At 28.4% G+C, this 22,134-nt stretch overlaps 1 protein-coding gene across 5 annotated transcripts in view; it reads left to right on the forward strand.

Moving 5' to 3' along the window:
- LOC113551476 (calcium release-activated calcium channel protein 1-like) overlaps positions 1 to 21,289 on the forward strand; it is a 60,689-nt gene extending 39,400 nt beyond the window's left edge. For 4 of the 5 annotated variants that reach the window (XM_026953735.1, XM_026953734.1, XM_026953737.1 and 1 more), the window contains 5 exons: positions 4,798 to 5,481; positions 11,771 to 11,918; positions 13,826 to 13,971; positions 16,026 to 16,166; positions 20,397 to 21,289. In XM_026953735.1, coding sequence (XP_026809536.1) covers positions 4,972 to 5,481; positions 11,771 to 11,918; positions 13,826 to 13,971; positions 16,026 to 16,166; positions 20,397 to 20,885 — 1,434 coding nt within the window. In that variant the 5' untranslated portion in view covers positions 4,798 to 4,971 and the 3' untranslated portion in view covers positions 20,886 to 21,289. Of the gene's footprint in view, positions 1 to 4,797; positions 5,482 to 11,406; positions 11,690 to 11,770; positions 11,919 to 13,825; positions 13,972 to 16,025; positions 16,167 to 20,396 lie in introns of those variants that run through there. The other variant, XM_026953738.1, reaches the window with a different exon arrangement.
- The last annotated feature ends 845 nt before the right edge of the window (positions 21,290 to 22,134 follow it).

Raw genomic sequence — 22,134 nt, forward strand, 5'->3', positions numbered from 1 at the left:
GTAGTTTTCCAAAGTAAAATTTTTAAATTTCACAATTAATTTGTCAGAAAATATAGTCTTTAATGACTATACTAGAAAAGTGTTTAATTTCATAATTTAAATAAAATTCACAATTTAATGAAAAATAGGGGCAAGTATTCTCGGTGAGCCACAATCACTCTGTATGTATTTGGAGTGTAGGTAAGTGTATACGTACAAAACTGCGAACAGAGTAACTCCCTGTATAAAAAAATATTATATAGTGCATAAATGTCTGTTTATAATTGCTTTAATTAAATCTTATCTCGTGTAAAAGTCGTTTATTTAATATAACACCTGTGTAAAATAATTATTATTATACTACTTATTCTAATTTACTAGTGGTAGGCATCAGTCGTAAATTGTTGAGGTTTATTTGGACGCCCTTTATCTATATATATATGTATGTTTAATATATATTATGAATCATCTGTAACCTAACTTTAAATCTGACATATAATGTTATTTATTATGTTTATTATGATATTCTAAATTGAAAAAATTATTTGTATATTGTTTTCACTGTTTTCACTGTTTTCAGTTTTTTTTTATATATCAACGTTATTTTAATATTTTCTACCCCTTCTCATTCTCGTGTACAACTGTGTATAAAAAATTGTCCCTTCTACCCGTTGAAAATTCCTGATTAAACCTATAGCTGGACGGTTATACTAAAGCTATTTATGCCTTGTTATTAGGAATTGGATTTTGATGAAATGACAATTTTCTTTGTTATATTATAGTATATTGCTCTGTGAGTAGAAACATGTTTGCATATTTTGACAAATTCAATTTTTTAGCGTGTTTCAAATGTTTAGAGTGTTTTTTACAAATTATTTTTGAAGCGAACATCAATTTTTGTAATATATCTTGCGTATTGGTACATGATAGTGGTCAGATATAATAGGTATCAAAAATGAAATAGTAGATAGCAACACTCGTCACCATCGTTTTCATATCTATATTCTATATAAATAATTAAAGATGTGATTACTACATTAATAGTTTACTAATTTTAAAGTATCATCTACAAAAAAAAAAAAATTAATGTTGCACAACACGTTTTCATCATATTATATTTAAGCTAATAGAAATAAGCATTTAAAGTAATATTCTAAGATTTTTAACACATTTTTTTTTTTTTTTTTGTTATTAATATCATATCCCTAATTATTCTATATTATTTTAAATTATTGTATCCTCGTACTACAGAATGATATTAATAATTATAATATATTAACCGTCAACCTGGTGTGATGTTGTGTAGGTATACCTATATGGCCGAGTTATTAATAATTTTTCGAGAATTTGAGATCTAACACCTAACGCGCAAGCGTTTCGCCTTTGGATATATGTGTCGTACGCGTCGTTGCGGACTTGAAAACCTAGAAACATAATAGTATATTATGTACAGTGTGATTCATAAGCAGTGCTTACTATTAAAATTTTGTCTTTTATTATGTATTTTGATTTTTGGTCTTAATAGTATTTAATAAATTTTATTTTATTAAAATAAAGAAATAATGGTTATTATTAATTCAACCTAATAATATTATAATAAGTACCTACCTTAAAAATTAACATACAATTTTAAGCATACAGATTTTAAAAGTCTAATAATTAGGACTTTTTTTAGTCTGCTTGTATGTTCCAAGCACTTTAATATTTGGTTTTACTTTAAAGTGACGATTTGAGTTTTATCGTCCTTTTGATTATAGTTTTTAGTAAACTTCCGCTTCGTGTCCTTAAGTATTTCAACAAAATTATACATTTATGGATGATCAGTGTAGATTGTAAAATTGATATTTCAAGTGATGATGGTGTAATGCCATCTAGGTAGTTCAAAGTTTGCTCACTCCAGAAATGTGGTGGATATTTGTTATCATTCTCAATAATATTGTATAGTTATATAGTTATAAATAATTCCATTTTACGTATAAGTTTGTACCGTATACATACTGCATAGTTTTCTCGGATGATTTTAGGTAACAAAAAATCATCATAATTGGTTATGATACGATGCAATAAAACTAAATTTCAACTGGACTCAATCACTGTTGTTTATGAAATAGAAAAATACCTACATCAAATTTTAAAAAACTAGAATATATGACGAGTGTCAAATTTTCTAGTCTAACTTATAGAGAGTACAATCGGTACAATATTGTAACATGTAATGCAGTTTGTTACAATGATTTTGTACCAGTACTAAGGTATATAAGCGCAAATCAATTTTACGTTCTTGAATTATAGAAAAAAAAAATAGACGATTTTGCGCTTTTATAGGTACATCGCTGTCTCATAAGTACGTAACACATAATATAGCAATTGTACATTCGAAAGTTCACATTTAGCTTCGTCAGTATTAACGTTAACATGAATTTAATGCTTTGATGTTATCATACAATTAAATATAAGAACATTATCCTTATTTTTGCATAAGTTTTCAACGATATTTAAATTTCCAAGCGAGTTTTCAATATGTTCTGTGTTATATTTTACATAGGTTACTCATAACTCACTTGAGAACTGTTGAATATTGAAAAAAAAACAAGACATAGCTTATGTTAACACAGATAATGTCCTTACCTTTAAGTTTAATGATGGGTCAATCCACTCTAATATTAAGACTAACAGCATAAAATCAGTTCTGCTGAACGCAAATTTGCCGTATTGTCAGACGTACTTATAATACGGATACAATAAACGCTAGTGTGTCCTCTAATTAAGGACCATATTTTCAAGTAGGTACTACAGAGTTTTTTACGGAATTTTAAAAGTGTTTTGCAGCTTAAAATCTTTTTTTTCAAATACGGACTTCTATTGTTTACCGTGAAATGTTGAACAGGGGATTTTTTTTTAAATATTGATACACCTAAATTAAAATTCAACTAGATATAATGTATATTCTAGTTAATATAAACCTTATGAACAAAGATGAAAGGGTATAATATGGTTCACAATAATTTATTTAAAAGTTATAAGTGCTATTATAATTTTAAAATTATTATTTAAAAAATTAAAAAAATCAATATTTATCATTTAAAGGTTTTATATTTTTTGTTTAAAATTATCGTACTAAATTAGAGGAATAGTATTTGACTAATTACTACTTAATATTATGTATTTTTATGTTTTATAAAAATACATACTTGTTCAATAATTAAATATTTATTTTATACTCTGTTCGTGTTTCTACTATTTTTAATGATACCATGTATTATATTTAAATATTTTTATATTGTTTATTGTCGACGGTGACATAGTTACTATATACAGTTATCATGTATATAATAAGTATATGTGATAAAAAAATATGGAAAACATAAATTCTATTATTGAGAATTTATCGTTAAGTAAAAAAAAACAATATTGGGATCCCCACGTTTTTTTTTCACTAACAATACACATAAAACAAAAAAATCGAAAACTTTTTAAATATATTTATACTTAAATACACCTATATTTTAAATATTTTTGAAAGTTAGAGCTTATATTATATTATAGAAATACTATACGGACTATTAATTTCATTCAGCTTAATATACAAGTTAATTAGGTAAAAGTTATATTAATTTGGATTTCGATTTGGGTAAAAATAAACTTTTGAAAAATTATGATGACTATACGATGATGACCGATGATCGTTGTGCTCATTTTGTATTTATAGCTATAGGTACAGTTGAGATGTATTACCCGATAGTATGGAATGTAAAATGAATACATTATATTCATATTACATAATGGCATAACGCGAAGTTGGCATATATTATATAAGAACGGCGCCGCACAACACGATTGTCTCGCGGTGTACAACTATTATTTTATTATTTCATACAAATATAACGTGTACGCACCGTAATCGTTTTGGTCTCAACCCAATTGCAAATATCGATCTCCGTCTGGTAACGTTTATTTTCCTTCCGTTGTGATTTGTTTTGTACTTCTCTCTCTCTCTCTCTCTCTTCCTTTCCCCCTTTCTCTCTATTGCGTATTTTCTTCTTGCTCTTAAATATCCATATCGACTATCGAGACGTCGTGCAGTATACTGCACATGAATGACTATTTTTTACGCATATTGTACGACCTTAATCTAACAATTTTTATTAGTAAAATGTGACAAATAAATAACCACTTCACTGTATAGTATAGGTATCAAGTGTACCTACCCCTTGGTTTTGTCAAAATTTGAACTTCAAACTTCTTATGCAACCTATATGTAATTCCGATATCTATTTTTTAATGTGATAAGAACAATATAATATGAAGATTTTTGATTTAAATACTTAAATTTTCAAGTTTTTGTATAAAAACACACTTTATCATTCTTTAATTGAAAAAAAACTGAAGATTATGTCTACTATAATCTAATAAATGCAAATGAGAATATTTGGTGAAACTTTCAAATATTTATATTGTCTTTATTTTTGAATAAAAACAAAAAATAAACTTTATTTTATTAAATATTGGTTGATAAAAGTTTTCCTTTTTCGCTATTTTTAAAATACTGAGAATTTTTATTTTTGACCTTATAAAATTACTAACTAGATCCAATTTATAATCTATTTGTAGATCCGACAAAGTGAGGTATACAAATATAAAAATTAAAAATAAATATTGTAAATTCAATGCATTCATCGTTCCGTTTGGAATTTAAAAAATGACAGGTGACGAATTGGTGATTTAGAGTTCTTGATCGTAAAATCTATATTATATACAATAATCTTAATTCGAGTTATCAAAGCTAAATTTAAAAAAATATTAATATGTTGTTTACAGATGATCGCCTGCACTGTTGACCGCAGATAACATTATATATATATACAATCGCCGGTGGTGTATAACTGCGTATAGTGTATATTATACAAATCGCACTCTGAGGGCGTTTCTGGAAACGACAACGACAACGACGACGACTCATTTCTGCTGCAGAAGCTGCAGTTTCGACCGGATATGTCCACACCGGTGGTCACCACTCCAGTGGAAGTCACCGCTACGGCGAACACCGTACCCGCCGTCGCGGTGGTCGCAGCTTTGGTCGACCCGGCGAACGATTGTCGATCGCCACCGGAAAAGGTCACCGGGAACGTAAGGCACGCGAGCATGCCGCATATAGATTCTCGGCCACGTCGTCTGCAGGAAACGACGATGACTGTCCCGAAGTCCGGTAAGGATCAAACGGCGCACCAGCAACGTCTGCAGTACGGCAGGTCCAACAGTACGATAGCGGCGGCAGCGGCCGAGAGGGGTGTGCATCGTGTCGGTGGTGGCGGTGGCGGCGGTGGTGGTGGTGTCGGAGCGGGATTCAAGAGCAAGTTGCGCAATTCGTTCAGGTCGACTGCTAAGAGAATCCGGCAACAGCAATCGGCCATTGACGCGCTGGCCAAGAACAGCCAAATGCTTGGATTGCACAACCTCCAGGACAGTCCCAGGACGATTCAGACGCAACGGGCTGTTGGTCGAGTAAGTGCGATAAACATATTATGTTTCGAGTCTGGAAACTTTGATCGTTCACATAGTCCTACGAAATTATTTACCGGCATATTCGAGTTATCACTGTGTAGGAGATTCAGGAGAGGCGGGTGAGCTTTAGAAACTAAGCTTTTCGAAATACCGATACAGAAATTATTCGCTACAAAAGCTTAACAATGCTCAACATTTAACCACAGTTGAATAGATATTAAACTATTGAATAGTGATGACTATGCTAATAATTTTTTATTTACGTGTTTTAATTTTAATATAAAGTCAATATTTTTATAACTAATATACCAAATATTTTATAAAATGTAATTGATTAAAGCCATCTAGCTGTCCAGGTTAATGGTAACTTTTTATTAGGTTCCCAGTTTTGATAGTTCGAAGAACCTTAATGGAACGTAAATTATTGTACATTTGGGATCAATTTGTAATATCCACGTCCGCTATTATAATAGAGTGTTCATTATTATAAGAAATTACTATGTCTATAATATTGGTAGTGTATTTTTAACGATGAATTTAAAAACGTCTGCGTCCACTTTTTAGAGATATTGATGAATAGCGGTTTCACTGTATAAATTTCACATTTATATAGATAGTGTAATTGAACTTTTCATGAAATAGATATCCATTTTATAAACTTCAATCATAATGTGTAAAACGTTTTTATTTTCTAGTTAATAGACGCACAAATTGTTTCAAATTCATGAAATACAAACCATTATTTAACATTTAAAGTAATTTAATTTTAATTTACAACATATAACATATGACAAACGTTTTATGAAAATGTTCATCTAAAAATAGCACCTTTAATTATATTTTATAAAAATAAAATATGTATTAATAATATCAAATTGACATAAAATAATTACTTGTTTTAAGTATTCAAATAATACAAATTATGTATAAACTACAAAGCTAGGTATAAAATATAAATACTCGTAGTAACCAATCGAGAGAATAATGTTACATATAATTAATATATACTATAAATACCCACAGCAATGCAATAAAAAACATCATATTTATTTTATTAATGTTACAAATAATAATAACAATCGACGCAATAATCAAATGTGCTATATATGTAATATTATTTTATACATCACATAATATTAACTTTTTAATATTAGTATATTATTTTGTTACATCAACTACGTAATACTATTTTTAACTTTTCAATAACTATTTCACTAAAATGTAATTAAAAAATATGTATACCAATAATGTAAGATAATAGTTATCATTTCACGAGATGAATAGAATTTGTGTCCATTACTTGAACCTAAAAATGACTAGGCCATTATGATCAAAATTCATAGAATAAATATTCGTTTCTTGAAAAATTCAATTTCATTATGTGAATGCGACATATTATTATATAATATATATATACTATACTACTATACAAATTAAATGTATTGCAACTAATGCAATTCAGTTCTATACTACACACGTGAATGTATTAAAAAATTATAAAACCGACAAGCTTCTTGATCTATTAATATTCTATAGCTTTTTTCAATGTCACTTAACTGAACACAGAAAGGAGGGATATTAGGTGTGCGTGGGATTTTTTTTGTGGGTAGGTGGAGGTGTAAGTGAATATATTATATATTCTACAATTTTAAAATGCACCTTTCTATTATCAATTTAGTTAGTTTATAAAAAAGTTTAACGCATTAGTCTCTAACGGTGTATTAATTAATACATTAAACTTATACAATATATTATCGTTTTTCACTTTTCAAAACAACGAGCGTTTTTACAACACCATCCTCTCACACCTAATTTTTTTCATTTCTAGATCCACCCTTGTAGTCGATATATGCGTATATATATATACGTAAACACGATTTTGGGTCAATCTTCATATTACTGCAAGTCTGCAACGTATTGAAGGGTACGCGGTCCGGAAGTGCTATCCATTTGTCCGGCTAGTAAAAGTGAATTTAAAACCTAAAAGACCAACTAACGATCGTTGGAAAGTCGCTGTGGTAGCAACTTCCTGTCGTAAGACCTAATAGCAGTCGTGTTCATATAGCGACGAGCGAGTATAATATGCGCATATATATATATATAGTATAGTATAGTTCCCTGGCTGTTTTCATTGTTGGAAACATCACGTAACTTGCAAAATTGGCTGCCAAAAATAAAGAAAGAGGGGTGGAGGTAGAAAGAAAGACTTTACAGTTCAACTACTAAGTTTAATCTTTTAAACGAACAAGCGCTAGTGTTCCTTTAACCATTATAAATAATGGGATATTTAGTTTTTATTTTTCGGGGCCAGCAATCGACATAAAATATCAAAATTAGGTGCTATAAGCGCCTTTTTGAGGTAAAGGACTATAAAGTTTTCTTAAAGTTAATGTAAAATACTCATATTTGTATAACTTGACATTTTAATTGTATTGTTTGTTTAGGTATGTTTGTAATTAATACTAGTTATAATAATTAATAAATATTTAAAATAAAAAAAAATTAATCTTTTTATGTAAGTCGACTCTCGAAAGAAAAATATAGTCTTATTAGATCTGAACAGAAAAATGTTTGCCACTCTTTGTATTTATATATTATAGTATGTATGACGACCGAATGTTTTTTGGGAATTTTAGATTGCACTTATTATACCATGTTCAATCACTGCAATTGGTCGTAAAGCGGTGTTTACTATTATAAAATAATATGTAAGAAATTATATTACACTTTTTTAGGTGCGTTTCGTTTTAAAATTGACGTAATCTAATCATAGGTATAACTCGATGGCTGACGAGGAAATGCGTATTGGTTTAACGTCTACAAAAGCATATGATGATATAATTTAATCGCAGCTTGATATCTTCAACTCTAATGTAATCCTAAAATCAATACGCCAACTCGGTTACGTCAACAACGCGTCTCGATTGATTTAGTATGCTGGCCGTGTGTATGTACAATTTTTACGACTTAGCAATATTTTGTATAGATACTTAGAACTACAGTGAGTAAAACTCCATTTCTCAAATGGTATAAAAAAATCGTAGTGTTTTAAAATAGGTCTTTAAAAGTATAAATCTAAAAATCAGATTTTGAATAAATGCATATTATTAAAGGGAAAAACGAGGATGAGCGTGATTGGCAAATCACTTTGTAGAGTTTAGTATGCATTGAAGCTCGCAGTTATTGTTCACGTTAAACACTGCTCAGTGTTGTACAATATACATAATATACTTTATAGGTACCTAATTAATTGTAAATAATCAACCTTAAGTCGTTATCGTTTGAATAAATAATAAATGTACACTAGCTTTTAATATTAATTATGAAGTTGTTTTGTTAACCAATATATTACAATAACTGGGTACACAATGTTAATTATTTTACTAATATTTTTTTTTAACGAACTTAATAATGTATTATATTTTAAATTTAAATGGTTATTCACTACCTAAAAAGTTATATTATAAACTTATAACACTACTTATTATTATGAGAGTGAACAATTTAAATAATAATTTGTTTGTCGTTTTGAATTCTATTATTTTATTTTATTTCGTTTTTAAACACATTAATATTATGACGACAACAATTTTATAGACTTTTTAAAGATATGAAATATTTCCTGTAAATAAAAAGTTATTATTATTTATTACTTTATTTCGTGATTTCTAGTTTCATTGTTTTTAGGTGTCACAATTTTCTAATCAAGTTTTCAAGTTTATATAATGATGGTGTATTAGTGTTATAAATTTATAATAGTGTTGATGAAAATATGACATATATAAATGTTGTAAACACCTCTTTTTTATGCTTTTAATTGATTATAATAATGAATATTTTATAATATTTTAACTTTCCGTCTCGATAAGCATAGAATACATAATTTCCTCAAACTTAAACACTTATCGCACATTTCCCACGTTTCACCAGGAAACAACAACAGCAATCCTTTGCTTTTGCAAATACAGACAATAATTATTAAATATTATAAAATATTATTATTTTTTTTTTTGCAAAAGAATAAACAAACTATATAATTATTATAGAACAAAATAAAAAAATACATTATGAATTATTATTTTTTTCTGACGAATACAAAAAAAGAATGATTGTTTATTTCCTTATTCTTATTTTCCATGCGTTATTTACGACTCATGTGTCAATATATATTTGATTAATGAAAAGAAAAAAAACCACTCATAGTCTTGAACAGGGGTCGGAAACCTTTTCGTAGGAAAGAGCCATTTTTTCAAAAAATTACAAAACTATGATATCCAGGGAGCCGCACAGGTTTGAACAACCTTTTTTTTAATTGCGGTGTATAAATTATTACTTTTATTAGTACATATATTAGAATAAAGATAGTATTATTTCATTGAGAAAATGTTAGGCAATAAAAACATAATAATACGTCTTAAATTTAGAAAATATAGAAAAACTTTATTTATCACTATAATAACGCAGGTGTAATATAATTTATATTTTACGGATCTCGATTGATCATTATCCAAAGAGCCGCATGTTGCATGTTAAAGAGCCGCAGGTTCCCGACCCCTAGTCTAAAATATAGAAATCAATCATAAACTATACGTATTATTTATATTACTATGAATAATAATGACTTAAGTACACGTTTTTATAAAAATTTGTAAAACAAAATAAAGTTGTTCGAAGAACACAGTTTTAAAAAATAATATTATGTTTTGTGACACCCACAGACTAATAAATGCAATTTATATTCAAACGATATTCACAATACAATAAAACGTTTAAACATTTAAACATGTATATTGTATATATACCTATTATACATCGACACGCATCACTGTAGTGTTAACACATATTATATTTTTTCATTTAACCTTCTTTTTTTCTTCTTTTAGTACTCGTAATTGGAGTTTGCATACCGTTTGTGATAAACAACAATAATTATTATTTTAAACAAAGTACTTTTCGTTTGCCGTTGCAGAGCCTTACGTTTTATCGAATCGTAGACTAGGTACCAATATTTTAATAAGTTGCACATACCTTAGGAACTGTTGTAATATTCCATTATAATATATCGGAAATTGTATTGAAAATAATAATTATTATACTACACCGTAGTCCGCCATCATATATAATATAATATAATAGTTATAATATTATACAAAATGTTATAAAAACCCATTAAAACGTTTACTTTATGGGTGTCGTAACGTTTTTTTGGTAAGAAATGATATGCACGTCGGTATAGCCAGCTAGCTATTGGCACGTGGAGTCGAGCAAAAGGATAAGTGCGTCACCGATGTAATGTTTAGAGACAACGTCGTAAAATATGTGTCTTTGATCCCGGTACAGGTATCGTAATAAACACGTGATAAAATATCTAACAGATTTAATTTCGATTTGACAGTTCAATAGCAGGTCGTCCTTCTCCTCCTTCTCATCATCATCAGTTTAATATATAATATTATTATTACTACGATCAATGGGCGTATAGATACCTAATATTATAATTGTTGTCAATAACACCGCCGTCGCGATATTAAATCGTCGTTAACATTATATAAGTATCTATCTCCTTATGGGTAATTTTTATTTTATATTAATATCGTTAATATATTTATTATTGTATATTATTTCGAGTACCACCTACCTGTATACTGTCGGTGAGAATAATTCCATAATATAATTATTACATTATTCTATGGACGGGATCCAATATTCGTGTCGGCGATTAACGATGAGCCGAGGAGAACTAGTCACAATGGTTATTCGAATTTCCGTCAAAATATAATTTTGTCGCACAGCTCATGGTCGCGTTTATACTATCTACGTATAGTTCACCTTACACCTATATGAAATGTTTCCGAGTTTTTTACGACCCAGGAAGTCTTGGTTATGACATGGTTCCATGGTATTATAACGATACAAGTGACCACAGTGGACAGTATACCTATCCATAGTTAAACCCACAAGGTGATGTCCGTAGTATATGTGAGTTGCTGTACGAATCACACCGCGAGAGATTCATTTTATTTGCGAACTTTACGTAGAAAACTATAATAATATAATAAACTCGCCACGCCACGTCATTCGTTTTACCGCCGTTGAGCATTATTCGCGATATCGTAGATCGGCTTGTCGACGATATGTAAAGAGATAATAATCATAATATATATAAATTAACGAATAAGTCAACAACATGCCTGGGTCTTTGTCTTTGGTAAATGTCATGTCGTCTGTTATACTATGACTGGAATAAAAAATGCCTATCGTTATATCGTGCTTTTTTTTTCATACACAGGAGATCGCCGGTCAGACGTCCAAACATCGACCACAAAATCAACAGGGCGTGGTGTTGTATTCGTCGTCGGGAAGCGACCACAGTCTCGGAAGAGAGAGGTCACCGACCATTAGCAGCTACCCAAAAGGATCTCCTTCACTATGGACAGGTGAGTGACGTTAAAACAGTTTTTAAAAATTCGTACCAATTGGTTTTTTTTTTTTTGTAACACAATATTAAACTTATAATATTATAGTAACTTCAATATGTGATACCGATTTAAACGTAAAATCATTGTTTATATGCGCGTATCCAGGAGAGGATCCATAAGGATGATACTGCTCCCCTACGGAAATGTTTAAGAATTTAAAATAAAAGATTTTGTGTAAGAATTATGTTAAAAATAATATAATAAAATGACATAATCCTGGCTATGTGCCTGATTGTTTGTAAATTATATAGTTATAATAATATGTATTAGATACTATATAGAGTGCAGAGTAGGAATATTTTTGAAGTATTATATAGGTACATTTTTCCATACAATAAAACTATATACTTTGACGCCCGTTACTATTTACGACACTATATTGGTTCAAATGCAGTACCTATATTCTATATTACATAGTTATAACTGTTATTATATTACCTGATTAATTTTCACAGATTATTAGTTATTTACATTTTACAATAATATTTCAAGTAATATAAAAACTACTTAATATGATACCAAATTAAGTGGGTAAATATTTTTTAATTATTTTATGACTTTTATTATTATTTACTATTTATACTTTTTTTTTTTAATAAAACTGAAATATATGTGATCAATTTATAGGATTGCAAATAAACATTCAAGTTTTAGTCGTAATTAAGCTTAATCTCAAGAGGATGACACACCTGTTTAATATTATGATGCTGTTTCTGTCTTACAAACATACCTACAACATAGCAAATCTTTCATCAGTTCCAATTTAATATAGTGACATTTAACAACAGAGTAAAATGACCTATAACTAAATTTAAAGATAAAAACATTATCTATATTTTATATGGTTTTTTACGATATTTTTATTTATAAAAGAATTATGAACATTTTTAAAATGTAATATTTTACATCAAAAATATCGAAAAATTCGTGGAAAATAGTCTTACCTTTAAGTTTAATTATAGGCCAATTCACTCTTACTAAAAGTTACTACGCAAAATTAAAACGACTAAACACAAATTTGATGTCATACAACTCATGCATATGTGAGACAACACGCCAAAATAAATACTCTTAAAAGTTATAATATAAAATACATAGGATAACAATATTTTTATTATTATATATTAGATATTTTATTAATGAAGAAATATAAATATTAAAATTTAAAATTATAGCTACGAACTTGTTGTAATTATATGCATGAGTCGAGTAAAATATTATGTCAGTTACAAAAATGTAGTGTACTTCGTGAATTGAATTTCGATAGTCAATGATGGCAATTGTTTTTTCACAATAATACATTTAATCAATTACCTATTATAGACTAGGTAATGTAACTATATTTATAGTAAATTGTAGATATAAATATAATGTACTGAATTTTAATATTAACAATACTACCTATAATAATAATCATTGTTAAGTTTAATGTTTTCATTATATTTACAATTATATGTATTTCTTTTTTTTTCACTTCATTTATTTCGTGCATATTTCTATGACCTTTTATTGTTTTATTGTTATAAGTTGAAAATAAATCAATCAAATGCCAAAAAATATTATATCGTTATTCGCTCTAAACACTATTATTATTGCAACTTGTTATACGGACTACCGCGTGCGGTTTCCATTAAGTATAAATTAAAAACTCATTCACTTTTATACCATTACCACTTTCATCGAAGAGTTATATAGAACAAATTACTTTTCTAAAATTAAATAAATAATAAACTTTTTGGAATAAAAAAAAGAATCATATAATAAATACCCGATGAGGATTATATTAATTTGAAATAATAACCTAACAGTCGAATGCGCTCGTTCATTTAAAATCGACTGATTGCAATTTTTTTTTTAACCGACAGGCACTTGCAGCCCATTAGGTGGTTCGCAATTTTCGTTGGCCACTCAAAACACGTGCTGTTGTCAGCATGTGGTCAACAATTGCAAAATGATGATAGAAAACAACAACAATATGTGGCAACAAAATAATTCGTTCAAACACAATAGGGTAAGAATTTATATTATAAGGTATACGTATAGATACAAAAATATAACACTATAGACGCGTTTTTAAAATATTCACGAAACATTAGCTAAGGTTTGGAAAAAAATGGACGGAAAATTAGTGGGCAGGGAGTGTACTCTTCACGCGTGTACATTTCTGTGTTTTCTATATTGATTCCAACTGGTGCACATGAGAAGGTGTGCTATTAACAAAACGGTGTCCACTCGATTTTCCGTTATAACATTAAATATTTAGAAGATCCTAATCACGATATGATACTGTCAAAACCCAATCACTATAGGTAAAGCTAAGATTTATAAGTAGATTTTTGGATTTACTACTAAACTGAAAATCCTAATTTTACCGGAGCATTTACTAATATTTTTATATTATACATCCTAGGAACTAATTTTGTTAGTAATCGCTACAGGTATACGCTACATGAAACTACTATATTTTTTTTTAAATATGTAGTTTTTTTGTTTAAAAATTGTTATTTTAAGTAAAATTCATGAGAACTATATTAATTTGGTAGGTATACTAATAATTAAACTAAGCTATACGTAAGTTAAATTGAATTATATATTATGTGATTATACTGATAGTCATTTAAATTAGAATTTATATAAAAAATAAATAATTTATTTTAAAAATCCTTGTCTGCCTGAATGAAATATTTGAAATCCGCGATATTAAAATAAATTTCTCAAAGTTTTCTGTCGCGTATTGATCCGCTTAGATGTAAACATCATGTTTAGTAAAAATGAGTAATCATACAGTTATGATTTTTAGCTTTTACTGTGTGTCTGTGTACAAAATATAATAAATCCTATAAATCCCATTAAGAGGACGTTATACCCGTATGTGTTGTTTCTGTCTTACTAATGTAGATCATGGCAAATTTTCGTTCAGCAGAACACATTTTGTGATGTTAGCTTTAATATTAGAGTCAATTTACCTATTATCAAACTTAAAGGCAATAATGTTATCTAGGGCCTCTCATAGGCTTTTATTAGTATTTTAATTTTTAAGCAGGTTAAGAGCATTTTAAAGTTTTAATATTTTACATAACCATAACTTACTTAAAAATTAAGATATCAATAAAAGTCCATGAGATGCTCTAGATAATATTTTTACCTTTAAATTTGATAGTAAATAAACTTACTCTAATATTAAAGCTAACATCACAAAATGTATTCTGCTGAACGAACATTTGTTATGATCTACATTAGTAAGACAGAGACAACACATACAGGTATAACGTAAAATAAAAATAATATTAAGGGGACTCGATACAGTGATTTTCTATTTTTGTCTAATGCGCGTGTGACATAGAATTTTAGATGGATTCTTTGCTAATTTTACCAATTGATCCAATGAAGCGATAAAAATTCTGAAAACAGATTTGAATTTGTTTGAAATCGACTTTCTCACAGCTTTGATATTTTCCTCCGAATTCCTAAAAAAAACTATGTTAAAAAGGAGTAATTAAAAATTGCCGTATTTCAATTTTTGGAGAAGTTAAAATCAAAAAGTCGAAAATCTAGGAAAGAAAGTCAATTTCAAGTAGACTCAACGACAAATTCAAATTTGTTTCAAAAAAAATTCTTATCGCTTCATTGGATCAATTGGTATGATTGGCAAAGGATCCGTTTAAAATCCTATATCACGTGTGCGTTAGACAAAAACAGAAAATCACGGTATCGAATCCCCTTAATAATAATAATATTTATTTTATAAATTAAAATTTACTTTTACTCAGTGATCGGTCGGAATTTGACGGTATTTTTACTGTCCAAATCAAATAATTGATTTATTTGGAACGGTTATTATAAAACAAATATCACAGAAAGTTAATATACGTGAACACCTATAATATTCATAAGTTAATCATTATTCATGTCCGTACGTGATACTAGCAAACAAAGTGTCTGTACTATCCTACTCTAGTCGTATTTATTGATATACGTTTTTTTAGTATTCAATAATATAATTTACACATACAACTTATTTAATTATAGTGGCGTCTTACTTAATATTTTTTTACTTTTTGGCAGGGCAATAATTCTGGGCCAAAAAATTCAAATGGGGAACCATACGAAGACAGTGACGGTCTAACGTGGAGGAGATTGCACATGAGCAGAGCAAAACTCAAAGCTACAGCTACCACATCTGAACTATTATCTGGATTTGCGATGGTAATAATCGTTCATAAAATGTTTTAACAACGTTTACAACATGTTTACACTTGAAACACAGCACTTGCTTTTTTACATATTATATTATATAAACATGAAATAGAATGCTTACACGCGGATAAGCTAAAATTTGTTTAACTTTTTTATACATATTAATATATAATAAAAAATTCTATAATATTCAAGCAAATAAAAATAATTATACTCAAAAAGAAGTCCGGGTAAATTGTTGAACTACCTAAAAAAATAAATGATGCATTTCTATCACTTATGATTATTAAGATTTTATAAAATCTTTTAAAATCACCTATTAAATTATGCATTATTGTATGATATTATTTTAATAAATTGCATCTTTTACCTAAAAATAAGTTATAAAAAAAAAAAAAAAATTATTTAGACAAATTTTTGGTTCTGAGCGGAGAAATTAATTAATTTATACTGCTATGATGTATGCTTTTTATTTTTATGTCCTAATAATTTTTATATACAAAGAAAAACTTTTATTTTAAACTTTAAGGATGCAGATTCTTAGTAGCAAATTTAAATTACATTTACCTAGATTTTACTTACAAGGTCAAAATTAAAAATGTTCTACTACTTTTCAAAATAAATGGGAAAATATACGATTATCTGTTTACATTTTAATATTATTATCAAACTAATTATTTAGTAGAATCAACCTTAGTTATTAACAAATTAGACTATCTTCGTTCAGAATCGTTTTTAATTGTATATGATTATTTATTACTGAATTCAAAATTAACAAATCTTTAACAGTGATTTACTTTTACTTTCAAAAACTCAAAAACTATAATGTACAGAAAAACCAAGGGTACTTGACGGCTAATTTTATGTATTATCTTCTTTTACTAAAAATTAAAATAAATTTGTATATAAATAATACAATAATTAATTAAAACATACAACTAAAATTATCCTAAATGAAGAAATGTTAATTGAATGCGAATAAATGTTGGCAATTTTTTTTTATCAACGCTTAACATGTGTACACACGTTTTTTCTACTATTTTTCATTTGTTTTACAATATCGTAGAAGGACAAAATAAATCAAGCTTAATACATAATAGTAACGACCCCGGAAAATGGAAATAAAAATCAAAAATATTTAAAATTATGCAATATAAAATTTTATACTTGAAATCATTGATGCACCAATCAAATTAATATATAGATTACTCTATTATCTGCATTGAAAAATAATTAGCAAATTTCATAGAATCTGCGCCCAACTAACTACTCGTATATTATATTTATACACACAGAATATAGGTTTATCGTATATGTGATTAATTTAACTGCCTAAGCTTACAATGTCTGAATTTCTAGCTAATAAGATATTTTTATAAAAAATTAGATTTTTTTATAAATAATTAGGTATGTAATATGTCAAAAATACTTAAAACTATGCAAAAATCAAAAATATTGACATTAAAAATTTGAGTAGATCCATTAATTGGATCAACCCATATGCCAGTTGTACAATTTATATATATTCATATATTATAGCACTTTACGATAAAATATAATTAATAGTTCTTTGAAAAGAAAAAGAATAATTATAGTAACGAACATTAAAACAGGAACAAGTACTTGTTTATGTTTTCTATTGAATTACATTTTATTTTTTAACAGAACTCTCTAAATTAGAAAATTACTTACGTGTATATGTATATACTAGTACCTACCTAATGTATTCCTGCAAGTGGACGTATCGCCTGATATGTATTCCGACCAACACGCACTGCTCGAGTTCATTTGCGTCTCTTTTAATGATACTCGAGTATTATAGTTGAGTAAATGTGGAACACACCCTTATTCGTACATTATATTGTTTTTAGAAAATTCTCATTTGGTCATGAATGTGAAGTATCATTTCGTTTTATTTTTCACTGCGAACAAATGCATAATATAATATGTTTTAAACCCTCGAACACTGCTGCAACTACCTGCTGTAGTAATACATAAATAAACTCGTATCGAATAAACAAAATAATTATCGGCTTTAAAACAACCCATTTAAGTGCATGCGTAGGTGTGCGAAGTGTTTTCGGGTAAATGTAGGTTGAATAATAATTTAAAAATGACACACTATATATTACATTTATACTTTTTATATAATTAAATGAAACAATAATTTTGCTCTGACAATTGGACGAGGTTCGTTTTGAATGTAGTTCGATTTTAATATTATGTTTACATTAACGTGTGCTCGTGTGCTTTTCGAACCCACATATTGATAAGCCTTTGATAAAAAAAAAATAGATTTTTTAATTTTCGAAATTTAAATAGTTTTGGTTTGTATACATTTTTAATCATCAGGCCACTGTTATTTGAGAGGACTTTAGTGAACCGTCGAATGAATGTTTTTTTTAAATTATGTACTGAAACAAATAATTTATAAATTATAAATTTTATATACTAAATATTATATAGCATCTAATGAATATTTGAATATATTAAAAAATAATTTATATGAGTACAAAAAACATAAAATGTTAACCAGTAATATTTACAGTTTATTTACAAAAAAGGAATTTAATGACGCCTAATTGTCGTGGTGAAAAATGAGAAAAAATGGTAAATCGTTATTTTTGGTATACCAAGTCAATTATAACATAAAATAGGGAAAAGCTTCTTAGAATTTAGTATCCCTAGATAGGAGTTGATAAAATATAAGTGGGTAGCTACTTAAACCTTTATTAGTTTTTAGCGTTTTTAAAATTTTTTCGAACAAATTTCATGGATGGTTCTTGAGAAAGGGATAGGTAGATACTGAAATATATATGTTGTGCATCATAGTTAATACATTTTCACCACACCACATTAAATAATAATAATAAAAATATTAATGAAAAATGATTTTTACTTATGCAAAAATTGTGAATTGTGATAACTTTAATTATGTTAAAACATAAAATCATTATCATTTATTTATCTTATTGTAGTACTAAAATAAAAATGAAAAGTTCAGAATCTGCTGGTTAACATTTCAATTCGGTGCATTTAAATTTAAAAAGAACCTTATAATTTTATCAACGATTCGTGGTCAAATAATAAGATTTTTTTATTTAAAAACAAATATTTGTATTTCCCCACATATGAGTAAGATAATATACTTATTATTTTCTTAAAATAATATAAATTTTCTTAATACGTAGTATTTTAAGATTTCAAATGTCAGAATTTGAATAAATACATATGTAGTTTAACCGTAAAACTGCGGTTAAGAGAATAATGATGGTTGAATAAATATTTATGTATATATAAGTACCTACCTAACAATTTTAAATTATTACCAAATCAATAGATCATAGAAATACTTAGAAGTGTTAATGTAGTATATTGTATGTGTGACATTATATAAATTATAAAAATACAATTTATATACTTTTATTTTTAACACTGTGGTAGGAATATATCAATTTTGGTGATTTTTTTATTAACTTGGTTAAGGCTTTCAGATCATATCGCTGGTGTTTGTAAACATTTGTACAAATAAGAACATAACACCGAGTGATTTGAGCATCAATCATAGAGTTGATCTATATTTGACATGAGACATTCATTGTTTCAGAAAACACTAATATTTTTGAAATTATTTCTTTTGCATTATTTTAATTTGTTACGAAACGACATTTTTGTGAAAAAAAATAAGTATTTTTACTGTTTTTTTATCATAATTATTTTGTACACGTCTTATTCTTTTGAATGACACTTTACTGATACATTTTTAATTTTATATTTTGAAGAAGAATATTATTTGGAGTATTTCGATCTTTAAAAATCAAAATTCGGATCAGCAGTTTATTTGTTAAAAGTGATTAGCGGAATAGTGGACCAATATTTTACCATGGTTCCTTACCCTTATACCACCCCACTCCGCTCGTCTAAACTTTAATACTATTATATAACAGCTTGTCAAAAATTCGATTTTTATATGTCGGAGTTGTCCTAAAAAATTCTACTTTAAAATAAAGAATTAAGAATGTATTGGCTATTAAAAAGATTTAAAAATGATAACGTTAAATAATAGTAAAAAAAAAATGTATATTTCTTTAGATAAATCATGTTTTTAACCGTTTAAAACTGTGTAAATCTTAAATGGTTTTTGGGATAACGGGTGTCCGTAACGCGTGTCAAATATGGATCGTCTGGTATAATTTCATAAGCGTTACCTACATAATATGCCGCCGTTGCGTGCTACAGGTGGCGATGGTGGAGCTGCAGATCAACGAGCCGACCATGGTGCCCGAATGGCTGTTCATCATGTTCGCGGTGTGCACCACCGTGCTGGTGGCCGTGCACATATTCGCGCTGATGATCAGCACGTACCTGCTGCCCAACGTGGACGCCATCAGCAAGCTGCAGAGCACCAAGCTGATCCAGGAGTCGCCGCACGAACGCATGCGCGGCTTCGTCGAACTGGCCTGGGCGTTCTCCACCGTGCTCGGGCTGTTCCTGTTCCTGGTCGAGGTGGCCATACTGTGCTGGGTCAAGTTCTGGGACCACTCGGTACGGGCCGCCATGGCGGCCACCATAATCGTCATACCGGTGCTGGTCATATTCGTGTTCTTCGTGTTCCATTTCTACCGGAACCTGGTCGTGTACAAGTGCAAGTCCACCGTGTCCGACATCAAGGAACTGGAGGCCATGAAGAAGAAACTGGACGCGGCCGGCACCACAAAAGTCGTGTGATCCACGTGGCGGCCGATCGGTAGTCTTGCATTATATGTTTTTGAATTTCTAAATAACAACAAATATCCGTTGGTTTCTAATAAGTCATATACTCGTGATTTTAATCGATAACACTGTATTTCCGTTGTACTACCGTCACAGTTGCGCAATAGGAACTATTAAAACTCATAATATAGGAATAAAAATGAAATCTAAACGAATATTTAAATAAAATTATTATATGAAATATCTAATGTTATGCGCTAATAACTCGTGTAAAAAATCTATTATAATAATATGCACTACCTATTAACATTTATATATTTTGTTTTACTGTTGTTATGAAACGGATATGTACCTCACTATTTGCATGTTTACACCTATATGTAGCAAAAAAAAAAAAAACATAAAAATGCACGAATTTACAAATCCCGGTTATTATATTATACAATAATAATCTAATAATAATTTATTATACTGTCGTCGTCAAATTATTATAATATATTATAATCGTTATTATTATTAATATTACTGCATAATATCACCACTATTATTATTATTTTTATACACATCATTCCGCGCAATATATAATATTATATATTTATATATTATAAACAAAATATCGTACCTATATATTATTGTTATATGTTATAATACACACGCACGTTCAGTCGAGAAATGTACCTATTTTTTATGTTATAAATAATAATAGTCGAGGATGAAGCAATGCCTGCTAAGTCAAAAAAATACGATTTTAAGATATACAATATCAGCATTTTCAAAAAGAATAGGTATAAACTTAAAAGTATAATTTCACTTGAGTCGATTATCGATGTACGATAGAAATATCACGTAAATATATACTACCTAGTGATAATTTTAACTTATACTATTATTATAATAGTATTACGTCTATTTTTATTTTTTATCCTATTTAAAGTAATGTATCTTCTGAAAAATCGGCTTTTTTTACTTACGAAGTATTGCTTCTCTATCGACCAATTATAGGCCAGCACTTTACCTAGCTCTATATTATATAGAATGATATTATGCTGATCAGCGAATCTATCGTCGCATAATAAGGCGTCGAAACAGCTAAAAATAATACGCGAATCAGCAGTAGTGGCGGCTACGTCTAAAAATTGAGCAATCAAAAAACATTACTCCCGCAGCTGTGGTATACTAATACCAACCATTATTGTTGTATTCAGACCGAATAATTTGTACTCAATATCACGGTTCAATACGGGAAACAATAATATCTAACTTC

Source organism: Rhopalosiphum maidis, chromosome 2, assembly GCF_003676215.2.
Source record: "Rhopalosiphum maidis isolate BTI-1 chromosome 2, ASM367621v3, whole genome shotgun sequence".
In the NCBI taxonomy this organism is placed as follows: Eukaryota; Metazoa; Arthropoda; class Insecta; order Hemiptera; family Aphididae; genus Rhopalosiphum; species Rhopalosiphum maidis.